The sequence below is a fragment of the Panthera pardus genome, unplaced genomic scaffold, assembly GCF_024362965.1.
Source record: "Panthera pardus isolate Hobbes unplaced genomic scaffold, ASM2436296v1 HiC_scaffold_13, whole genome shotgun sequence".
Classification (NCBI taxonomy): Eukaryota; Metazoa; Chordata; class Mammalia; order Carnivora; family Felidae; genus Panthera; species Panthera pardus.
In genome coordinates this window covers 121227445-121253831 of record NW_026526688.1, presented here as the reverse complement: position 1 = coordinate 121253831, position 26387 = coordinate 121227445, and the positions used below count along the sequence as shown (strand labels likewise).

The 26387-nt window shown below is 35.5% G+C and overlaps 1 protein-coding gene across 1 annotated transcript in view; it reads right to left on the bottom strand.

The window, feature by feature from the left end:
* Positions 1 to 26387, bottom strand: part of EMCN (endomucin) — a 102751-nt gene that overhangs the window by 44372 nt on the left and 31992 nt on the right. Inside the window, exons 2-4 of the mRNA XM_019415832.2 lie at positions 20955 to 21074; positions 14802 to 14879; positions 3718 to 3828 (exon numbers count right to left, since the gene is read on the bottom strand). Of these exons, the coding sequence (XP_019271377.2) occupies positions 3718 to 3828; positions 14802 to 14879; positions 20955 to 21074 (309 nt within the window). The remainder of the gene's footprint in view (positions 1 to 3717; positions 3829 to 14801; positions 14880 to 20954; positions 21075 to 26387) is intronic.

Sequence of the window (26387 nt, the reverse complement as noted above, 5' to 3'; positions counted from 1 at the left end):
GGACTCATGGGGCTGACCACACACTTCTGTATAAGTGCTAATTTTAATAAACCATGGTCCCTGAATGACATTTTCCTAATCAGCGACTGAATGAGTATTAGTGCAGAATACAGATTATTTGAGCTTAGTCTTCAACTGCTATACATTTTGCAGATGCATATTTACTTTTATTCTTGTTTATATTCAGGACAATCATATTATGAAATGGATGGGGTTTTGGTCTGCTAAAGGTACCTTACAGACATATATTGCCTGCAAAATAGATTCTACTTAACAGAAGCCAAAACACTACCACAAGGAAATGTTCTACATATGAAGGAGCAATGGCCCCTCTCTTCAAATTCCTCTATGTGGAAATTGTCTCATTAAATAAAACCATTAGTTCACAGTTATGGTATGAAATTAGGCTCCTTCTATATAACCTCCTTTATGTTATGTTAAAGAGAATTCAATATAATGGGAAAATGGATGTTCCCGATGTGTTTTTATTTTTTTTTAATGTTTATTTTTGAGAGAGACAGAGTGTGAGCAGGGGAGGGGCAGAGAGAGAGAGAGGGAGACACAAAATCCGAAGTAGGCTCCAGGCTCTGAGCTGTCAGCACAGAGCCCAACGCGGGGCTTGAACCCACGAACGGTGAGATCATGACCTGAGCCGAAGTCGGATGCTTAACCAACAGAGCCACCCAGGCGCCCCTGTTCCTGATGTACTGGGCCTTGCACATCCCACTTGCCATCTCCTTCTACCATAGAGATCTCCCAAGAAGAGACTTGGAGACTGTAAGTCATCTATAGCTGTTTCTTATTAAGGACTATGGATATGCCAAGAATGCCTTTATTGTTTATAATGGATGGTGTGTGATAAGGCTGTTATGCCAGATTACTAGCTTTTCCAGTCAGGATATTTTGAATAAAGATACAAATTACTTCACACCATGGAGGCCAGGATTTGGGAAGTGCTTATAGTGACGATAGATGTGGTTGGAGCTAGAAAGTTGTCTAAGCTCAAGGGAGCTCTAGGTCTTGCCGCTCTCTCTGTCTCTCACAAACAACTTAATCTTGCTCATGGGGTCTGTTCATCTCCCACATCCCTTCTCTCCATTCTTCCCTATCAATTTTTATTATTCATACCATCTGTTTGCTTATGCCATAGGTATGCACAGGAGTCGTCATGGTTGTCTCAGACTCACTCTGTTGAAACCTTTCTGCTTCAGTTTTCACAGCTAATAACTTTTTCATTTGTTTGAGTTTTCTAGTTAAGGTTACACAGAAAGTAAATTTGATTAGACTAGCTCAACATTTTCTTTCCTTTTGTTTTTATTTTATTATTTTATTTTATTTTTTAATGTTTATTTTGAGAGAGAGAGAGAGAGAGAGAGAGAAAGCAGGAGAGGGGCAGAGAGAGAGGGAGAGAGAGAGAATCCCAAGCAGACTTCTCACTGTCTAAGCAGAGCCTGACGTAAAGCTTGAACTCATGAACCATGAGATCATGACCTGAGCGGATATCAAGAGTCAGGCAGTTAACCAACTGAGCTACTCAGGTGCCCCTCCTTTTATTTTTAGGTAAAGTTTTATAAAGAAATTCACAACCAAATTCACTCATTTTAAGTGTACAAGTCAATAATTTTCAGTAAATTTATAGAGTTGTACAACCAAAACTGTAATCCAGATTTAGAATATTTTCAACATAAAAAACTCCCTTGGGACTTTCTGCAGTCAATCCCCAGTTCCACCTCCAGCTTTAGGCAACTACTTATGTGGTTTCTGACCCTATAAGAATGTCTATTCTGGATGTTTCATATAAATAGAATTATAAAATATGTGGTGTTTTTTAAAAGGCTTTTTTCACTGAGCATAATGGTTTTGAGGTTCATGGTATTACCACATGCATCAGTAATTTGTTCCTTTAAATTGCTGAATGGTAGTCCATTGTATGGATATCCTGTTTTAGAATATTCCAAATCCATTTCAAGTGGAAAAACCAATGGAATATTCCATCACACCAGTTAGTGGGCATTTGGATTGTTTCCAGTGTGACTATTATGAATATTGTTACTATTAATAATGTCTCAAAAACACCTGTCTTGATTACTATAGCTTTAGAGTAAGTTTCGAAGTTAGCTTATGTAAGTCGTCCAACTTTGCTCTTCCTTGACCAAATAGTTTTAGCTATTCTGGGTATTTTTCATTTCCAAAATTATTATTTAGGATCATCTTATCAATTTCTAATGATTTGCTGTGATTCTGTGATTCTGATAGGAATTGAATTGAATAAATTAGTCAAATATTTATCAATGGGGGGGAATGCCAACTTAAAATATTCAGTCTTTCCATCCATGAATATGTAATATCTTTCCATTTACTTAGATATTTAATATCTCGCAGAACAATAGTTCATTGTGCAAATCTTACACTTCTACTATTAAATATATTCCTAAATATTTTATTCTTTCTGGTGCTTTTGTTAATGTCACTATTCCCTTAATTTTATTTTTGAATTGTCATTGTTAACATGCAGAAATATGGTTTATTTTTGTATCTCTTATATCTTGTGATAAGAAATACTCTATTAGCTTTAGTAGTTTCTGAGTTTTTTGGTTTTCTACATAAATTATGATATAGTATGCTAAGAAAATCTGTTTTATTTCTTCCTTTCAAATCTGTATGAATGGATCTATCTATCTGTCTATCTATTCTACCTACCTACCTACCTACCTGTCATCACCTTATTGTCCTATCTAGGACCCTTGGTTATAATTTTGAAAAGAATGGACATCTTCGCTGTGTTCAAGATCTTAAGAGGAAACCATGAAATATTTCACTATTAAGAATGATGTTTTCATAGATACCCTTTTCAGTTGGGGGAAATTACACTTTATTTCTAGTTTACTGAAATTTCTAATTAAAAGTGGGTACTAAATTTTGTCAAATGCTTTTTCTGCATCTACTGACTCCACCAATATAGTGCGTTGCTCTACTTGATTTTCATGTATTAAGCCAGTCATACATTCCTGGAAGAAAATCACTTATTTATGTTTTCTATCCCTTTCTGTATGTTGCCAAAGTTGGTTTGTTAATATTTTATTAAGGATAGTTGCATCAATGTTCATGAAGGATATTGGTTTTCTTTACTTGATTTTGTTTTGTTTTCATTCTTTTCTAGCTTTGGTATGAGGATAAAGCTGGCCTCAAACAATTACTTCTGTAGTGTTCCTTCCTCCTCTTCCTGAAAGGATTTGAGAAGAATGGTATCATTTCTTTTGAATATAGAATTCAGAGTTGAAGCCATCCTGCTTGAAGTTTTCTTCATGGGACCATTTAAAATTTCTAATGCAATATCTTTAATTGTTTCTATATCTTTTCAGACTACCTATCTTATTGAGTCAATTTTAGCAATTTGTTTCTTTCTAAGAATTTTCCCATTTCATCAAAGTTTTCTAATTTGTTGCCAAGGTCACTTTTTGTGTTTTGTGTCAGGGGATATCATAGATTACTGTTTGGCCTTAAAGTGATCTTTCCTGGCACCCACCCATTTGTGGCTATGGAGGGATAAAGTATCACGGTACAAAGCCAAGTTGCCAAATGGTTGTCCAATTTGGTAGAGACCAGATAAGACAGGTGAGGGCATGGTTCTTCGGTAGCTGTGGGCTGGAAAATGTTCTGAATTTAATGCTATCCAACATACAAATTTAACATTTCAGCATGAATTTTTACACTTACTCTTGTGTTGGGAACTCTGTGATGTTGAAGCAGCGTTGGAAAGTGGAGGATTTGTCACTGTTGCATTTGCAGTGGTGAACTCATTCTTCATGACACCCTTGGTTGGGTTTCCTAATGATGTAAAAGGATAAGCAGCCATCAGGGGTATAACCAATAAATAATCTCATTAGCATTAATATTAAAATCAGTTACAACTTGAACTTTAGTTACTGAAAGTCTTCTGATCAAGATTTAGAAATTCAACATTTTGGTGAGTACCTTTTGGTGATCAGTTAATTACATCAAGAAAATGGAGGAATATTAGACTCTTCCCTATGTCTGCTATAGGTTATCTCATTTGAACAGAACAGTAATCCTATTAATTAAGTAATAATTATCATCATTCTTTAACATATGAGATTCAGAAAAGTTAACTTCCCCATTTTCATGTAACTTGTAACAGAAGAGAGGCAGGATCTGAATCTAAGCCTTTCTGATGCAAAAGTTAATCACTCAGCTACCCTAGAAAGGGGGTGGTAAGAAAGGGGTAGTAGTTGAAGATGGTAGTTCCCATGCTGTCTGGGAAAGAATTTTTAGGTGGGTGAAATAGACAGCAGGAAAGGGATAACAGGAAGTACATAGAATAAACTTTACATTTTTTTGGCAGAAGGGGAAGTAGAATTAACAACAAAGGAAAGGTAACCTGAACTTACAAAAATAACACTGGAATATGACTACTTGAAAAAATTTATATTTACACAAATATTATAAAAACAAAATGGTGAATGTCCCTCAGTCTTTTCAAAGTCTAATGTGGAGAACATTGGGTTAGTGAAGAAACGACAGACATGATGATTAGTGTGTACTTAAAGTTAACTAGATATGACGGTAGCTGGAGGTGGGAGGAAATCAGTTTAATAGATTTCTTTCACAAGGTAGGTTGAATTGCTGTTTTCAATTGCCAATCAGCTTCCATTCTATGGCAGCAAGCATCTATAGTGTAATGCAAATTTTTAATGCAGTTGAGAGATTCATGCTGGAGAAATTGATAGTTTGCAAGAAGCCCTCATAGACATTGGGCAAATATGTTTTCACACAAAAGGCTTCAGGAATTGGTATGCCAGCAAAATATAAATATAAATTCAAATATAAGCCATAGCATTAACACTGCATATGGTAAAGAAAGATTTGAAATGGGCAAAACTTCAGACGAATCTTAAAGTATTAAACTGACAGATAAATATTTGAGAAAGTAAAGAGATAGCTTGTAGCAGAAATTGATGTTTGTGATAGCATGGAAGTACAAAAGATCACCCTGAATACAGGAACTCCACACTCGAGAATGAAGAAGGAATATGTGGGGTAAAGATTTTGCTCCTCACTGGAACTCCAAGAACATATTCTTAAAAAGCATTGGAACAGGATTTCCTCTTTAGAAATATTTGGTGAAGAATTCTTCTTCTGAGTTAAAAATAGAAAACCATGAAACAGCTATCCTGATGGCCTAAAGAATTCCCTAGCATAAGACAGACTCAAAAGTCTTGGACATGGTAAAGAGAATATATATTTAAGAAAGATATGGGAGGCTGGCCGATTAGCAAAATACAAAGAAAAGAGGAGAATAATGGAATATCTGGGGATACAATGCCGAAGAGATTGCTTTGAGAATTGCCTATTATTGATGTGGAATATACATCACAAATGAGGGTAGAATGAGAGCCTATACTTAACACAGGACAGGTTGTCAATTACACAGTGTCATGTAGGCCATGGAAGGAATCTTGAATGCTTTAAAGGTAACCAAAATATTTTTAAACATACATGGTGGACCTAAAACCAATAGAAGGAAAGATGCAGAGACAAATGCTGCCACAGCCATAAATTTTGAAATTTTCCTAGTATACTGAGATGTTTCGAATTCTAGTCAAGAGAGAAGAAAATAGGTGACCTACATTTATTAAGATATGAGACTCTTAAAAACTGAGAACAAACTGAGGGTTGATGGGGGGTGGGAGGGAGGGAAGGGTGGGTGATGGGTATTGAGGAGAGCACCTGTTGGCATGAGCACTGGGTGTTGTATGGAACCCAATTTGACAATAAACTTCATATACTGAAAAAAATAAATTAAAAAAATAAATCTTTAACAAAAATAAAAAAATAAAAAATAAATAAAAAATAAAAAAAAAGATATGAGAATCACAGTCGTGTATTAACATCTTGTTCGGAAAATTTTCCCAATTGTACTTGGAGTTCTCACATAGTAGATTCTGGACTCCTGCCAGAAAGTGATTGCCATCTCAGAAAAATGAAACTAATCTTAAGGCTGTTCTTTTAACCCATATGGCTTGCTGTCGTCTAGTTTTTCTGTCTGGTCATTTCCCCCAGATAACACTATGTATCTTCTTTGATCTACAGGTGCAAATTGTACTGTAAACCTAGGTGATATTATATGTATTCGGTTTGACAAACCTTATTTAGCTTGAGTAATATTAATTTTTTTATTTTATATTTTATTTTTTAAATTACATCCAAATTAGTTAGCATATAGTGCAACAATGATTTCAGGAGTAGATTCCTTAGTGCCCCTTACCCATTTACCCCATCCCCCCTCCCACAACCCCTCCAGTAACCCTCAGTTTGTTCTCCATATTTATGAGTCTCTTCTGTTTTGTCCTCCTCCCTATTTTTATATTATTTTTGTTTCCCTTCCCTTATGTTCATCTGTTTTGTCTCTTAAAGTCCTCATATGAGTGAAGTCATATGATTTTTGTCTTTCTCTGAATGACTAATTTCACTTAGCATAATACCCTCCAGTTCCAGCCACATAGTTGCAAATGGCAAGATTTCATTCTTTTTGATTGCCGAGTAATACTCCATTGTATGTGTGTGTGTGTATATATATATATATATATATATATATATATATGTATATATATATACATACCACATCTTCTTTATCCATTCATCCATCGATGGACATTTGGGCTCTTTCCATACTTTGGTTATTGTTGATAGTGCTGCTATAAACTTGGGGGTGCATGTGTCCCTTTGAAACAGCACACCTGTGTCCCGTGGATAAATGCCTAGTAGTGCAATTGCTGGGTCATAGGGTAGTTCTATTTTTAGTTTTCTGAGGAACCTCCATACTGTTTTCCAGAGTGGCTGCACCAATTTGCATTCCCATTGAGTAATACTAATTTAAATCGTGGTATCAAAATAGTATTGACTTTACTCTTAGGACTTGTTTTGAAATTCATGCCCTTTTAAGTCTTAAAACTTTGGTATAGGTAGGATGAATGAAAGACAAACTATAAGAATTTTACAACTGTATTTGACTTGGAATAAGAAGAGTCTGACACACTAGAAGCTTGAGAAAGTTGCATCGATGCTAGAAGCTTGAAAAAGTTGCATCAATACCATAGTGTAAGAGTAGGGAAGACACCTTCACTGCAACCATAACATTAAGTGAAAACCATTGGCTAGAAATGAGCAGAATGAATGTGAAGGATTGGGGCTATTTTATAATTACCTTGAAATATTAATGTGAAATTTGTTTTGTATATTTTGTGAGGTTAACTTTTGGGAAGAAGTCAACAAATACGAGTATTAATTATATTAGGAATTTAAGGTGTGTTTACAACAGACCGACTTGAAAGAGAGAGTTTATGGAGTTAAATTGTGCAAGGCATGGGATTAAGCAGCATTATTCCTTTGGAATTATATAATTTGAATTACAGTATTGTTTTTTCTAATGCACATAGCAAAAGCTTCTTGTGTGGTCGCTTTGTCTTCAGAAATAGAATATAAGATAAGGGGCTTTTTGACAAAGTTAGCATTTATTAAAATATATGCTAAATATATTAGTACCGTGGTATGTTAATTTGGTTTTATGTTTAAGAAAAAACATTTGTAGTTAAATTAACTGGAGCTGCCTAGATTGTAAAAAAGCCAAATGGATGTCTTTTTGATAGGATTACTAAGATTAAATAAATGTTACTGTGCATTGCAAAACCCTAGGAGGGTAGTCTTTTCTAAAGCAATTGCCCAAGGATCTCCATTTCCAGGGATGTGCTATGGACTAGCACTCCATAGAAATTCTGTAACCATGGCAACATGGGTAGTCGTGGATAAACTTAAAGTAATGTCTTGATTCATTTCTGTGACTTCTAGCGGTCATATGAAAGAGCCACTCATGTAAAGACTGTGAGAGGCCTAAATATTTATACCAATGGTCCTATGGAGATGCATCAAAGCATGTCAAAGACTGAAGAAAATGTTTCTTAAGAGCTTGCTCAGATTTTCTGATACTTTCTTTGGAATGAAAAGTAATGCCTCAGAATGTAAATAAATTTAGATGCCATGAGAAAAAAAAATGTGAAGGGGTGTAGGCCAAACACCTGAGCAATTCAACTAGAACTCAGGACTGTATCTCCTTCAGTGCTTCAGGATGGAACCAGGCTGCAAGGGAATTCCAAAGATTCTGAAGAGAACAAAATGGTGATGGTAGAGGAATATGTAGGCAAAGTAGGACTAGAGCTTTCAATGGGAGACAAGAGGAGGAGAGAATTTTATTTTTATGTGAATTTTGTGTTTCCTGTTCTGTGGGTAAGGGTATGTGTGAAGGGCCCCTTGAAAGTGTGCGTTTGCCAATACTTTCCCTCTTGCTAGACCAACCGGGTACAACCCCAGGGAAAGTGGACCAGAGCGTACTACCAAGAGCTCTCTGACACTCAGGCCTTGGCTAAGAGAATGTTTAGATGTCTTCAGATCTATTCATTTTCTAACTCAGTTATCAAGTGAAGTTCGTATGGGAATTTGGGGCTGATCCCAGGCCAGGTACAAAGTTTTACTTGTATTGACAGTGGCTCTTTGCTCACATACCCCAGAAATCATGTGGTTTGCAGTGGTTTCGTGACCTCGGAGGGATCTAGTCATTTGGGATTCTTTTTGAGCCCCTGCTCTTCCTTAGAGACTTCATTAATAAGTAGATATTGACTTTCCACTTAAAAAAAGTCTATTTTAATAGTGTTTCCTGGAGCCAGACCAAATATTGGTAAGGGGGCCCCTTCATTTCTCAGATCTATTGATTTTACACACAAGTGAATAATTGGCAACAGTGTTTATGGGACTCTTAAAAGCTTTTGGGATATTTGAGCTGCCCTTTTGAAAACTGTGGCCCACAACAATTACCAATGGGATGACTCCGTGTCAAATGGTGGGAGAAAAAGAGTTGCTTTGTTTGTTTTCTGGTTTTAGAATGCATATTATTATTATTTTTTTTTATTTTACTGTGAATGGCATTTAAATAACACAGTAATGCCTTGTTTCAGTGATTTTTTTTAACCATACTGCTGAAGCCCTAAGGGCTCAGTGCGGAAGCCTCACAGACTCCCATTAGCAGTAAGAGAGAAAAATGGGTAGAAATCCCTCCTGCCCACATACACCACCACCACATTGCTTCAAACAAGCAGTCCAACTACTATTCAGTATATTGGCATTTTGGACTTCCTCATAAAATTTTACATGGAAATATCTCTGCCAATGAAAAAAAAGCCTTAATTAACAATTGTCTTAATAATGAGGGTCGTAAAATGGTAACCTTGCCTATCCACACTAAAAGCAAGATGAGGAATTTCAGAGTAGGCAGGAATAACAAGATCCACCGTTACTGTGAAATTCAGGTGTTCATGAACCTACACTCTATGCAAGAACATGGCCTTTCACCTGGATATATTTCCTTTTCTTTTTTTTTTAATACAATTCTAACAATTTTGCTGTGTGTGTTTATATAGGTGTGTGTGCATGTGTATATGTGTGTTTGCCACTTAAAGGAAATAAACATCCATAGCAGGCTGGCAATATCATCAAAAGGATAGTCTGAAAGCAGGGAAAGAACAAGAACATTTACCAAAACCTTAAGAGAAAAGTTAAAGTTATAGAATTTGGTGACTACTTTGTGCAGAGAGAAAAAAACAAAACAAAACAAAACAAAAAACCACATAAACCTTACTAATACCTGAGCACTTACTGTTTAAAAGCCAAGTATCATAACTGAGATTAAAATAATAATACCAATTCATTAAGAAATAATTGATTATGAATTTTGAATTAAATGGAAAGAAAAACTTGAAACTAAAGTATCAGGTTTCAAATTGCAAATTGTTACTATAATTTTGTGCTTCTTTTGTTAAGTCATTTAACATCTCGGAAACCCAGGTTTTCCATCTTCAAATAATAAAAATTAAATAATAATTTAAAAATAAACTAAAAAATGATAATACATTTCTTAAAAACAAGAGCCAAATGCACTACCTACTATAAAAATGGTACTTTGAAAACAAATTGCAAAGCATTTTCAAGTTATGCTTGTTATACTCTGGCTAATAGAGACAAGGATATCTATAATACACTTTAGGATAGTTTCCATATGCTTTATTTTTAAAATTACATTAAATTAAATTTTAAAATTGAATGCATAAGGGAAGTAATTTCTGATAGGCAGTATACACACTGAAGAGGGGGACACCTGCCTGGCTCAGTCGGTAGAGTATGCAACTCTTGGTTTCAGGGTCATGAATTCGAGCCCCACGTTGGGTGTAGAGATTACTAAAAAATTTATTTTTTTTAAGAAAAAAAAAGAATTTGGGGAGCCCAAGTGGCTCAGTTGGTTAGGCGTCTGACTCTTGATTTTGACTCAGGTCATGATCTCAAGGTCATGAAATTGAGCACTGGGCCAGGCTCCTTACTGGGTGTGGAGTCTGCTTAAGATTCTCTCTTTTTTATCCTCTGCCCCTCCACCACTCATGCATGTTCTCTCTCCCTCTTTCTCTCTCTCTTTCCAAAAACAAAACAAAACAAAACACTGAAAAGGAAAAATTTCTTTTAAATGTAATAGGAAGAAATTTATAAACATGTAGAAACTTAAGAATAAACTAAATAACCAATGGGCCAAGGAATAAATAACAAAGGATACTAGAAAATACTTTGAGATGAACAAACATGGAGATGCAACCTACCAAAATTTATGGGATGTGGTAAAAGTAGCACTGAGGGAATCTTATGGATGTAAACATCTATTTTATAAAGGAAGAAAGATCTCATATTAATATTCCATTCTACCAACTTAAAAATTTGGTAAAAGAGGATTGAACTAACCCCAAAGCCAATAGAAGGAAGAAATAATAAGGATTAAAGGGAAGAGAAATAAAATAGATAATAGGAAATAAATACAAACATTAATAAAATAAGAAGTTGGTTCTTTGGGAAGATTGACAGAATTGACAAAGCCTTAGACTAACAAAGAGAAAAGAGAGAGGACTCAAATTACTAAATTATGAATGAAAGTGAACATATTGCTATTATCCTTACAGAAATAAGAAGAGTTATAAGGCAATGCAATAAGCAATTGTATGCTAACAAATTATATAAACTAAGTGAAATGGGAAAAATCTGATTTCCCAGGAAATAACCAACTATGACCAAAACTGAGTTAAGAATAGAAAATCTGAATAAACCTGTAATGAAAAAAGAGACTGAGTTAGTAATCAAAAAACTTTCACAAAGAAAAACCCAGGACTAGATGGCTTCACTGGTCAATTCTACCACATGTTTAAACAATAATTACCATCAATTCTTCATAAACTCTTCCAAAAGTTAGTAGAGGAAGGAGCACTTCTTAATTCATCTTATGAGGCTAGTGTTAACTTGATGCCAAAATTATGCAGAGACATCACAAACTTTTCTTTCTTATGAATATAGACACAAAAATTCTTTTTTTTTTTAGTTTATTATTTATTTTTGAGAGAGAGAGTAAGAGTGTGAGCTAGAGAGAGAGAGAGAGGATCCCAACCACACTCCACACTGACAGTGCTCAAACCCATAAACAGTGAGATCAAGATCTGAGCCGAGATCATGATCTGAGCTGAAATCAAGAGTCAGATGCTTAACCCACAGAGCTACCCAGACACCTCTAGACACAGAAATTCTTAACAAAATGATAAAAATAAAATCCAGCAATATATAGAAAGGATTTTATGCCATGATGAACTGGAATTTATCTAAGAAATGCAAGGTTGGTTCAACATGTAGAAATCAATGTCATATGGCATCTTAAGAAAATAAGAGATAAAAGTCACACGATAATCTCAATATGCCAAGAAAAAGCATATGGCAAAATCAAACACCTTTGCACGATAAAAACATTCAACAAACTCGTACTAGAACTGGGCTTCCTCATCCTGATAAGGGGCATATATGAAAAATGCACTATAACATCATACTTAATGGTGAAAGCATTCCCTATAATTAGGAGCAAAACGAGAACGTTTCCTCTCACTACTTCTATTCAGTGTTGTATTGGAGGTTCTAGCCAGGGCAAATTGATAAGAAAATAAAATAAAAAGCATCTAAAAATTAAAAAAATAAAAAGCATCTAGATTGAAAAAGGAGAAGTAAAACTATATTTGTAAAATCTTGTGTATAGAAAATCCAAAGGAATACACACATGTACAATTTAGGACCAAAAAATGGATTAAGCAAGATGGCAAGATACAATATCAGTATATGAATATACATTGTATTTATATACAGTAGTAATGAACAATCCAAAAACAAAATTAAGCAAATGATTCCATTTACAATAGCATGAAAATGAATAAAATATTAAGAATAAGTTTGACAAAAGAAATGCAAGGCTTCTATGTTGAAAACTACAAACATCATAAAAAAATTAAAGACAGCCTAAAATAAACAGAAAGTTGTCCTATATTTGTAGATTATAAGATTTAAGATTGTTAAAATGGCAATACTTCGCAACTTGATCTGAAGATTTGATGCCACCCCATCACAATCCCAGCTGACATTTTGCAGAAATTGACTAGTTAATCCTAAATTTTCCTATGAAAACTCGAGTGAATCAGAATAGTGAAAATAATGCTGAAAAAGAAGGAAAAAGTTGGAGGACTCACATTTTCTGATTTCAAAACTTAATGCAAATGGGAATCAAAAGTGTATGATTCTGGCATAGAAACAGATACAGATTTGAGTCCAGAAAGAAACCTCATACATTTATGGCCAACTGATTTTCATTGAGAGTGCCAAGACAATTCAAATAGGGAAAGAATAGTCTTTTCAACAAAAGGTGTTAGGACAACTGGTTAATTGTGTGCAAAAGAATGAAGCTGGACACCTACCTCACACCGTATACGAAATTAAAGACTTAAATGGAAAAGCTAACATTATAAAATTCTTAGAAGAGACGATTGGTATAAATCTTTGTGACCTTGAGTTGAGCAATGGTTTCTTAGATTTGACCTCACTGGTGGAAGGAAACCAGAATATGTCACCTTGAAATATGCCTCTTTGGCATAAAAATTATTTTAAACTGCAGCCAATTAAGAGGCAGCCAATGCAGAAAAAGCTTTTCTGCTAAGGGCAGGATACATATTTTCCTTTTACTGGAGACAGACTTTTATCAGCCCAGAAAAGGCACTAAGGGAATCTGCAAATAAACCTTACTGGGGTGTCTGGGTGGCTCAGTTGCTTAAGTGTCACTCTTGATTTTGTCTCAGGTCATGATCTCAGGGTGGAGAGATAGAGCCCTGTGTTGCTGGCTGTTCTGGGCATGGTGCTTGCTCTTTCCCTTTCCTTCTCCACCCCCACCCCTGCAAATTGAGCATGCTTGCATGGTGTACACTTTCTCTCTCTCTCTCTCTCTCTCTCTCTCTCTCTCTCTAAAAAAAAAAAGTCTCAAAAAAAGTCTTAAAAAAAAAAGTCCATCAATTTCCTTCTGTATGTTTACCCTCTCTTAGTTTTCCACCCTTGGAAGCCTAAACTACTTTCTTTGGTCCAATCATTTAGCTGCGAACTTGTTGTTCTTTGTCAAAGATGCTATATAAGCCAAAATTCTAAGCAACTGCTTTGAGTTACTCTTTGTTTTAGGCCTCTCATGTGATGTGTGCTGTCCACATTTATTTTTTATCTTGTTTTTTATCTTGTTAATCTGTCTTCTTGTTAAAGAGTCCCAGCTGAAAACCTAAAATGGGTAGAGGTACAGATTTACCTTCCCTACATGACAGAAAAAAATATAGGTAAATTTTCCTTCCTTAAAATTAAAGATTATAGTGCTTCAAAAGTTACATCAAGAAAATGAAAAGACAACCTGCAGAGTAGGAGAAAATATTTGTAAACTATCTACCCAATAAGGCTCTAGTCTTTAAAATATATTAAAAAATGCTTACAACTCAACAATAAAAAAATAACCCAATTTTTAAAAAATAAGGAAGAACTAACTAAATAGACATTTTCCCAAAGAAGATATACAAATGGCTGGCAAGTAGATAAAAAGGTCACTAGTCATTAGTGAAATGTAAATCAAAACCACAATGACATGCACTAGAATAGCTATGATGAGAAAGACCGACAACGAGTATTGATTAGAAAGTGGAGAATTGGTGCCTTCATACATTTCTGGTGGTATTGTCATATTGTAGAGCTCCTTGGGAAATCAGTTCCTCAACAAGTTAAAACGTAGAGTTACCATGTGACTTGGTAATTTCACTTTAAGATACATACCCCCAAGAGAAATGAAAAGATATGGTCATAAAAACTTGTATAAGAATATTCATAGCAGCATTATTTATAATAGCCAAAAAGTAGAAGCAACTGAAATGTCCATTAACTAATAAATAAAATGTGGTATATCCATACCATAAAATATTATTCACTCACAAAAAAGAATGAACTACAGATAAATGCTATAGCATGGATGAACCTACGAACATTATGCTAAGTGAAAGTCAGACACGAAAGATCATATACAATACGACTCCATTTATATGAAATTTCTAAAATAGGGAAAGAGACAGACAGTAGTTTAGTGGTTGCTGGGGAGGGTGGGAGTAGGGGGAAGTGGGAAGTGATTGGTAAGAGATATAGGGTTTCTTTATGGGGTGATAAAAAATGTTCCAGAATTCGATACTGGTGATGGTTGCAGAATCTTGTGAGTATCCTAAAAACCATTGAATTGTACACTTCAAAAGAGTGACTATTATGGTATATGAATTATACTAATGGAAGAAAAGTGATTGAAAATGATAACTACTTACCTTCATCTTTAATTGTTGTAGTTAATGAAGAAAGTGTGGGCAGCAAAGGTGAATTTAAGGATTCCTTTTTTGTTGTTCCTAGTTTGATAAGATAGATGACATTATTATTAATCACAATTTCATCTCACCTGCCAAGGAACAAATAAAAGTCAGTCAAATCTGGAGGTGAACTACAATCCCTCTGCAGAGGTACTGGGTCAGCCTTTGCCTATCTTTAATTTTCTACTTTCTATCTCCTTTTGTCTGAAATAAGGAATATAAGTACTGAAAACTTGGATGACCCAGTGAAAGCACACACACACACACACACACACACACACACACACACACACACACACATTTTTTCTGTGATAGGCCCCTAAAGCAAATTTTCACTGCAGATAGTTACTTGGGTATCTTTAAATATATATATTAAAAACAAATGTTTTAAAATTATTTTGTTTTTCCTAAAGAGAAAAATAACCTAGTCAATAGAACTTTCACATCCCACCCAGAATTACATTTCATTTTGTTGATTTAGTTATGACATTGGAACTTCCCAAATTACATAAATCATAAAGGAGTTTGCAAACTATTGTAATTAATTTGTCCGTTTATGAAATATTCATTGAGTTCCCAGTCAAATGGGTGCAAGACCCATTTCTAGATTCTTGAAGGCAGTAGTTAACTCTTAGTCATCTCTTTAATCTGAGTAGTATCAAGGTTAATTCCTGGCATATGGTAGGCAAGTAGTAAATGTTTCAGATAAGGTGCTACTCATACAGGACATGGGGACCAACAAAAAGATGAAGATCCTCTTTAAGTAGTGAATACGACTTAACAGTTTGACACCTATAACTGTCAACATTCCCTTCTTAAAACACGTTAGGATACCCTTTTGTGATTAGGACATAATGTTCCATTTTTACTATTGGTATATATAAAATCCCAGAATGCGCACTGTTTTGGTGGGGGAGGGGAGGAAAAATTTGGCTCTGGACAGTTTAACACTTTAAAACCCGTCCAGAAGAGAGTTGTCAAGGTTAAGCTGGCTGGAGCTGTATATCAGAAAATACTAAGGAAAGACAAGGAAGTTAAGACCTTTGGAGGAACACTATGGACACACGCCTCCGAGCAGGGGGTGAAGGATTTGTCTTCTGCCCTTCTGTCCTCACCACTTATTAGAGGACATCGGTTATTATGGAAATGGAAAGTGGCTGTAACAGGTGGATTCTGTGAATTATAACATGGAGATTGGTGAAGCACTTAAGAGTTTCTCAAAGTCTTCTACACCCAATATGTGGTTATATTTTAAAAGAAGAAACCAACAAAAGAAACATTATTCCTAAAAGCTAGGTTTGGGATTTTGCATTGCCCACTCACACAATGCCATCTTAAAGTAAAGATGTAATGATATAAATGAAGTGTCCCTTCCAGCCAGGTGTGGCCCCTTGGTTTTCACTTCATCACCTACCAGTCTTGGAATCTTGGTACCAATAAGAGGCTGACTTGAATTTTTACAGTCACCTTGTTTCCTGTGTTTCACTGGTATATGTCTCATATATCGCTTGAAAATTCAAGAATGGGGAAGATTACAGGAAATAATTAGGACACATATAACAATAATCATGAATATAAACAGAAAAAGTATCAAGTGTGCATAATTCTTGGGTTTCTGAGGACCTTGCCCCCCCCCCCCCTTTTTAATAGCTATCCTGACTTCATGTTTGATAGAGGGAAGATGTGTAACAAATTTGAGCTTTGGCCCATACATTCAGCCCAAATCTGTTTGGCTTCAGTTTCAGCCTTGGTCTTTGGAAAAGTAAGAGGTAAATGGCTATCCATTTCTGGTGTTCCTGAGCTTGTGTGTGAACAGTGATCTTGTGATCATGCCCATGATCATTGTAACTAATCAATGTAACTCTATCTACAGCAAAACAGAGCACAATTTATTTTAGCTTTATTGTTAATGTATGAATATTCACTTTCAAATATGGATAAGCAATCTACATATAACTTATAATAAAATTCTTCTTATGTGTTAAATACGTTGAAATTCTGAAGTATAAATGCATCCTTATTATTGTAAAAATCATCAGGGTTTAAAGAAAATGTCTAATTTATAAGCATTTTATATCTTGTGAGTATAAACTAAAAGCAAATGTCAGTTTGACCACCACAAAATTCCATGACAAGGAAACAACAAAAAAATTTGTACAAAGATATTCCAGGTAAGTCATTTCCACTTCAAACTCAATAAGGAATGTAAAGACAATGGAGAACAGAAGGAAGATATGGAGAAAAACATGGTACCCAAACCTTTTTTTGCCCCCAATATTATAAGAAAGCTTAGAAGACTGTCTTTCATGCAGTCTGTTCTTTCCAGTTTTATGGTAGTCAGGTTCTAGAGAGGACGTACATCATAAACGTAACCATAACTGGCACGCTTTACGGAAGAGATGGCCAAAATTACCTGGCCCCTCTACTGACCTCAGTTGGAACTGAACATCTATTGAGTATCAGAAATGTGAAACATTAGTGCTGACAAATTAATTCAGCTAATTAAAGAATGTTTGACTCTTAAGTGCTTTAAAAATCAAGCTGAATAACAGTTATGTTTTAAGAATAAAATTTCAGGTTTATTTTTGTATCTTAGAAGTTGATTTTATGATGATGGCATTCAATGTCTGCCAAATGTTGATTCTAACTCTGGCCACTTGGCCTTCGAGCAAAATGGGCAGTGCACTTGGTACATATCTAGGAAGAGATCAGGTCCCCTCCTTCTAACTCGGGAAGCCTCTGAAAGCAAGCCCTCCTCCAAGCAAAGCTCTATTCGTCACCTCTGCCACTGTGGCCATGTCGTTGCAAGAGTGCCTATCTCACTAGCACATATTCCACTTCTCTAATGGTAAAATTTCTGCCATGGTCAAGGGAAAGAAAATTTACATGCGTTAGATAGATATAAGCACTATTAAATCAGGTATCTTTTGACCTTTAAGCAAGAAAATCTGACTTGGGAGGCCTTAAAAGGAAAAAAAAAAAAAAAAGAAGCTTCTCTATGTTGCTTTTTTTTTTTTTTTTTGGTAAATACTTTTATCATGTCTAAAATACCCATGGTGCCCATGAGGAAAGTAGACTAGAATCATTTTATCATAGATACACTTTTCCAATATTATTATGGTTGTTGTGGAGGATGAAACAATGTATAAAACTCCCCCAGATTTAAACTCCTCCCAAGCCTGAAGTCAGGAAGCCACGTATACTGATACACTACTTAGAATATGAGAATTTGAAACAAGTTTTACATTATCTTTGTATTAATTACATTACCTTTAACAGCATGGGCAATATCCAGTGTGTGTGTGTGTGTGTGTGTGTGTGTGTGTGTGTGTGTATACATATATATGTGTATATACATATATATACACATATATATGTATATGTATATATATATATCCATCCAAATATATATATTGGCACACAGCCCAACCAACCCATGTTTTTAATACAAAAGTGGTGATCAAATAAGCCAGACAAATAGGAGCTCCTTTATCTGTCTTCCTTGTCCATGTTCCCTCATTTTCCTATAAGCACAATGGACCATCCTCTGACCGATGTCTCCACTGGTCCCTACTACCATGCTGGACTTTCTGCTTCTTATACTAAATTAGAGAGTAGATTATAGACATCATAGCCTGCCTTTCTTTCTTTTTCTCTTCTGCGCCAGCACCTTCTCAGCTGATTTCTTGAGAGACTCCACGATGGACTTCATTCCTTCCCTTAATCTCTCTCCCACTGCCATATCCATGGTTACTAGATTTTAACCTTTATAACCCCTCTAAATAGACATTAGATTCAACTGAGGCATTAGCATTATTAATTTGGTGGATTTGATAGTGATATTGTAGTTTTACAATAAAACATCCACATTTTTTGAGATGGACATTTAGTGTGTGAAGAAAATGGCAAAAAGTCTGAATTTCCTTAAAAACACTAGATAATAGCAAAACACAAATAAACAGGGAGAAAGAAAAAAAGGAAAAGGAAGGAAAGAAAGGAAGATAGAAGGGAACAAGGGAGGGAGGGAGGAGAAAGAAAAAAATGAAGCAAATATGATAACATCTTGATAATTATTGATTCTGGTAGATGGGCAAATGGGTATTAATTATAGTATTCTTCATTTGTGGTACATCTAAACATTTTTATAATAAAAAGTAATAAAAAGAAAAGCTTCACTGGCCTATTACAATTTGTACAATTGAATGTGAATAATTTAAAGGTCATGTGGGAGAACTTTTGAAGAACACAGATTAGAGTTTAGTTTTTGTTAACTGAGTAATATACAGCAATCAAAGTGTCCAAAAAAAGAGAAATAAAGAGAAAGATATGTACGTGTGTGTATGTGTGTGTGTATCTGATTTCAAGTGCTTTACCAAGTGAATTGTTTCAGACAAGGGGCTTCAGGGTCCCTTACAGGATCCTCCAGTGACGAAGTTATTAGGATAGTCTCCTAAGTATAGGAGTAGGTATAGAGTTTCCCTTCCCAGCCTGAAAGGAAAGATGCATTTCTGGGGTCACAAATGACAATTCTGCCTGAATTCCTTCACTGAACCCTTCACCTCTGACCTTTCATGGCCTTTTAACATAGTCGTTGTGTTATTTGGACATTGTTAACCACCACAGGTCACTGAGGAATGGGCTAGGAATCCTCTCACTAGGAAGGCGTGAGTTCCAAGGAGTTCATGTAAAAATTGTAAAACTTCAACCTTTTGAGTCCGCATGCAATGTCAGCACCTACCTTCTCTTTACTGGTACTTTTTGGCGGATGTTATTGATTACAAAAATAACACACTTTTACCGCATTAGTGCAATTTTATGTCAAGAACTCAGCTGACAACTCACAGAAAGAGTGACAGAAAAAGACAGAGAGAAGCAGCAAATACTTACACTTTGTCAAAGTTCTAGAATGCCTCTGCTTAAGCTTCGAGAACATAGGACTGAAACAATTTTTAAAAATAAAATAAAAAATCTATTGTGCAAGAGTTGGCTGCAGGCTTCATGAACCCTAGTTTTTTGGACTGTGTCATTTGGAGTTTCCCTTGGTTGGCAATAAAGGTTGTACCACATTCTGGGGATAAAATCCACTGTGCTTTCTTCTTTGTGCAATGCTGTCTCCTGCTTTGGTAGAGACGTTCTAGAAGAATTGGTTTGGTTTCATCTTAGAATTGCACATTTCAGAAATAGTGGACTATATTCATCATACTCTTTTTCTTTGAGGATCACCATCCCTTTTAAGTCCAGTGAACTAGCCCTCGTGTCCTCTACATGTACTTGAATTTTGTCTTGGAATGAAAAATGAAGAGTAAGTAGAGAGGTGAGAAAAAGAGGTGAGAAAGAAATTCATTCATCTCCTCATTAGGGTGTGTGATTCAGATCTTCCTCTGACCTTAGCATTCTAACTGGAGTTTCTGCCCATAAATGATAAATGATAAATGATAAATGACACCTGCTTCCCAGGTGTCATTCAGTCCATTAACAATAATGATGACATGGGTCGCATGGGTGGCTCAGTTGGTTAAGCAGCAGACTCTTGATTTCAACTCAGGTCATGATCTCACAGTTCGTGGGCTTGAGCACCAGGTCAGGCTCCGTGCTGCAAGTGTGGAGCCTGGAATTCTCTCTCTCTCCCTGCGCCTCACTCCCAAAGTAAATAAATAAACTTAAAAAAAATAGTAATAGCATTGCTATCGAGCCTTACAAATTAAATCTATCATCAGCCCTATGCAACTAACAGATCAATCTGTTATTAATACAGTTTTACCTTGTTAACTGTGCTGCTTAAGTGGACAACTGGAATGTTTAGAAACATATTTTTATGACTAAGGAAATGGTAATTTTTTTATTTTCTAAAAATAAACTTTGTGTATGCAACATTCACAATAGGATTATTCTCAAACAGGAAATGATCCAAAGGAATATCATCAAAGAAGCCCACTGCCATCTCAGGGCTTCGTATGCCCAAAATAACACGTAAGTTTCAAAAGAGTGAAGAAGCACAGACCTTCATAATAATAGATACAGCACATCGAATTATTTTTCTGTGATCAGATTATGTAGATGCTACTAATTTTATTTGTTACAGTTAGAATAAATTTCACTAATTGCTAATCCTGCCTTTAGGAGATGCTCTCAATGTTGATTCCAAAACGGGATTTGGTATTATGCTTGCTGTTGATACAGATATTTCTGTTGCACGAGTTGATGGTAATACACCAGTGATTGCGTTGTTAACACCTGAAACAAATAGCTTATGTTAAAGCAGCTGCATTGAAGTTTACAATTTATTTTGCCAAATAACACTAGTATATTTAAGCAAAGTAAACTGTATGTATACGGCTGCTAACCCAGTAAGCAGGGCATGGATTTGAAATTAATTTTCTAATTGTAATGAATTCAGCTTTCAGTTCAATATTCATTAACTAACTCTGCCTGCCTCTCACCAAGGACGTGAATTTTCAAGAGAGCCGGCAGGAGCAGTCTATAGCTCTGAAACAAAATGATTCCTGAAACACTTAGGAGGAATAAATGTATAAATTGAAATTTGACAATTTTTTTATTTAAAACATTTTTTTAACGTTTATTTATTTTTGAGAGAGAGAGACAGAGCATGAGCAGGGGAGGGGTAGAGAGAAAGGGAGACACAGAATCCAAAGCAGGCTCCAGGGTCTGAGCTGTCAGCACAGAGCCCGATGTGGGGCTTGAACCCATGAACTGTGAGATCGTGACCTAAGCCAAAGTTGGCTGCTTAACCGACTGAGCCACCCAGATACCACTAAATCTGACAATATTTTTAAGCCCACTTCACTAACGTTGTGAGATGAACTAATTAAATGGATTTTCTCTGGGCAGTGGATGTTTTACTAAATATTATCATAGAACACTGGAATTATTAAGTAGTAAAATGTCGGTATTCATACATCTCTTCTTGATATAAAGCATTCCCTCCACTCTCTTTTTCTATATACATTCCAAAGGAATCAAATATATTTCATTTTTAATTTTTAAAAAATTTTTAAAGAAAGACCATACATTTTATTATTTATTTTTATTTATTAAATGATTTAGTTCTCTAAATTGCAACAACCAAAGGCACAAAGATGAAGATGATAATTATTAGGTATATTACATATTTAGTTTTAATAATTCCTTTTTGGCAATAGAAGTCAATATTTAATAGTAAGTTGTAAATTTTCATTGAAATATTAATTATTCGAAGTGAAGTATATAGAACTTAATTCTCAGTGATTTATGGAAATATTTGTTTTACACAATATTATTGAATTTGTTAGCATTTATAGAATCCTTTTAATCTTGCATTTGTTGGTCTTGTCTCTATACAGTCACTGTCGTGTTAAAGATCAGAAAATAGCAAACAAAAATGTATAAAGGTCTTGGACAAAGTATTCACGTCCATGGAAGGCATTGTTTCTGTGCTGTTACTTCGTCTGTATAGAGTATATATAGTATAGCATGTTAGTTAAGAGTATGGACTTCGAGTGACAAAGACAAGTTTCAACGCCAGTCAAATTGGGTATGTCATTGCAGTAAATACACTGACTTCTCAAATTTAAATTTCATCCAAGATTTTCCTCTTTGAATCTGGGAAAAACCAATAATCTTGCACAGTTGTGAGCAATATTTCAGGTGTCATGAGATAGAATACACTTCCTGTTTCATTTTATAGACTTGAGGTGCTTGGAAGTGTTAGCACTTGGCACTGACTTTGTTTATAGGCAGTACACAGAAATTGCTTGATGTATTCATCACATACAGATTTGTTCAGCACATTCAGGAATGACAGAACTGCCTTTTCACAGGCTTTACAGAAGTCAAGTCAAAAGCTTTTTTCACCTCTGGGTGCACTTCACACCCTCGGTCTCAACCCCTTCCCCCAGTAGGGAGAAGGAACGTAGCATGCGTGAGGTTATCTTTTCTCTGTCAGTCATTTTGTTCTATCTTTCTTTTCATCCCAGAATCTTCGATGTAACACTCATTTCTAAGTTGAAACTGAAGTTGAAGAAAGTTATTCAAAGAAGCACATTCCACTTTGACTGGAAAATTCGCCTGTAAATAACTTAAATGATCCCTACCTGTCAACTTGCTAAATAGTAGCAATCTCAATTTCTGAGTATAATCAACATCCCTGGAGACTTTTTTCCTATTTCTTTCCTCCCTCCCTCCGTTCCCCCTTTCCTTCTTGCCTTTATTTTCTGCTTCTATAAACAGTTACTGCATAACTAATATGGAAAGCATGATAAGATCTAATAAAAGACTCTATGTTGTACCACATGGTATCACCCATGAGTAGCTCTCAGTCTGTTAAGGAACATAATGCCTACACACAATAAATAATCAAGGATATTCTGCATGGGTTGTGTAGACCAGTGTTTTTCAAACTGCAGGTTATGAAATAATTAAAGAGTACTTAAAATCTAGTTAGTAGATTACAGTCAGAGCTTTTGCCAAATGAAAGAGGAAAAAGCATTAGAGTGATATTGCAGATAATGAGGGTAAGTATGGTTTTATGAAGTTTGTGCACGTGTGTGTGTGTGTGTGTGTGTGTATTTGAATAAAACATTTGTCAGTGCACAATATGTTTCCTGCTGTGATTCCAGCTAAAAATTTGAAAGCTACCAGACAAGAAATTGGGCAAGAGTTTATAAGATAAAGGATGACCACCATGTTGACATGAGCAAGGACTCCGTTATGAATGAGTTGACATAGGAGCTAGGGCTTGAAGAGTAAGTAACACTTCCACATAGCTAGAAGAAGGGGTATGGACAAACGTCTGGAGGGGAAGTCAGAGGTGATTGAGCACCTTGCAAACAGTTGTATCTGGTTGGATTGCTGTATGCTCTGAAAGAGCATAGTTGGCCTTGTCTGGTACAATACTGGCAGCTAGATCATAAAGGACCTTGAACACCAAGCCAGGGAGTTGAATCTTTATTAAGTAAGGAGCCATGGAAAGTGACCAAATAGAAATTCTACTGTAGGAAAAACAATGGGGAAGTGGATGGGGCAGAGAATGAGACAGCGCTAACCGAACTGATCTGCAAGTCCCATTTTTATGTTTACCAATGTCCATGACCTTTTGAAGTCATCATGTGAGATTAGTGAGTTCATATCCATAAAATGACTTGAGGCAAACTAAAAGCAGGCAAAATCTTAACCACTGTGTGGTAAGATTGGGAGGTACTGGGAGGCTTTTCCTCCTTATCATACTTCAACCCATTTGGCTACTGAGTTCCCTGAGTGAACTCTTAATCCAGTAGCAGTCATCCATGTCTTTGTTATTAGTTCTTCAGACTGTCCATCAAAGAGAATGCCCTCCTTTGGCAAAAACTGACAAACAGCCTGTGAAAGTATTGAGTGTCTCTGTGTGCCAGGTGCCATGTGAGCATTGTTTCCTTTAATCCTAAAAAGATACCGTAGTGCCCATACTTGTATGATCAGCACTTTACAGATGAAGACAGTGAGGTTCAAAAAAGATGAGCAACTTGCCCACACTATACAGTGGGAAGTAACACAGTTGCGATTTTAACCCAGAACCCCTTGAATCTTTACTCTTACCCACCACAGATCTTGCCATGGGAAGGTGGTCCCATGCAAAGCCACATATTTCTGCTCTGCCTTTCACAGGGTGTGATATTACAGGGGTAGAAGTGACTTAGATGCACAGATGTTTTGCCCTTATGTATCTAAGATGAGGAAGCAGACGAAATACCTCACTGTTTTTTTTCTTAAAAAAAAATATCATTTTGTCATGTACATTACATACATGCACATACAAAATGTGTCCCTCCATGAACATCCATAAAGTAGACTTAGAGCTCTGAAGGAAATTTCCAATCTACTGAAGCTATTTATGTTTGAAAAATAAAAATAGAGGTTTACTCAGTTGGAAAATTCTGCAAATAGAAACGTTCTTCTGTTATATGGTGGGAAAGAATTATTCTAAGTACCACTGTTGAAGGTTTTATTGACCACGATGCAAGTAACCACCAGTTATGCTTTTACAGCATTTTCTATAAATTTCTCTTAGGTCGATCTGGTCTCCTAATAAACTATTGAGGATAATGGCTCATTCTGAACTATTTTCTCTTCACAAGACATGATGAGGTAGCATTTCATTTTTCTTTATCTCCAAAGTAATTAAAGAAAAATTTCACAAGAAGACCTGTGCTTCGCATCTTCACTTATGTCTAACCAAATAGTGCTGTTCTTAGGATGCTATAAGGAAAACAGATGGCATTTTATCCTGATTCCACCCTAGACTGAGAGAATACAATAGATACAATGACACTAGTTTCCCATACTATTAAAGGATGAAGCAGGATTGGGATTTTTAAAAAAGTAACTATTTTAATTACAGAAATCATGAGAACTTGGAAAATTCAGCTTACAGATGAAAACCAGGTATCATATTTTTTCCTATTTTCAAATGATCTGCTCATCTACTCCAGTCTTCTTAGATGTGCTTTGTTATTACGTTTCTAAGTATTCACAAGTAGTCTCTAAAAGTTAGAATTTTAGGGGTACCTGGGTGGTTCAGTCAGTTAAGCTACTGACTCTTGATTTCGGCTCAGGTCATGATCTCATGATTCATGGGATTGAGCCCCACGTCAAGCCCTGCATTGACAGCATGGAGCCTGCTTGGGATTCCCTCTCTCTGCTCCTCCCCTGCTTGCTCTCTCTCGCTTTAGAAATAAATAAAAACTTAAAAAAAAAAGAACATAAAAGTTAGAGTGTCATCCATCCTCATAATGAGCAGGTATCTCTCTAGTTATCTTTTCCCCTACCAAGTCTATAAGCAAAGTCCACTGGAAAACCACTACTAGAGAAGGTAGATCTTACTTCCTCTAGATGAACACAAACACTGAATGACAGTACCTTAGAATTCTAAGACTTGAGTCCTCAAAAGAACTTCTAAAAATATCCTATTGTAACAGAAACGCTACATTTTATAGCTTAGAAAATGTATGAGTTTAAGATAGTTTCAAAAGATCATAGCAATAATTACTAAAAAAGTTCCCTTAATTCCCAGTTGAGCACTCTGTATTATGTAACAGAGAAAAACCTTTTTTCCCCCCATTCTACTAAATGGAATACATTTCTGATGGAGACAATGCCAAAGTTTCCCTTTGAACTACAGGAGAAAAGATTTACTTTGCGAGTTTTATCCATAAACAAAATTTCAGAATAAAGTTTTAAGCTCTTTAAGGAAACAAAAGAGTGATTATTTTAAAAAATATATATATATATATAGTTACAGTGTATACAAAATACTAATTACTTAATGGTCTAATAATCCTCAAAGTACAATTGTTACATAATAATTTCATAACCTAGATCAACTCATCTATGGAATTCAAAGTAAAGTAGATAGTTTTATATTCAATAGCATATAATTTGTTATTCCCACTAATTCATGTTGTTTTCATACAATACCCCCTCCTGTACATCCCCACTTCCTCAAGCTTTTAAAAACTTTACACACATTTTATATTGAAATAAAGTAACTGTCATTTGTTCAGCTTTCACTTGTGT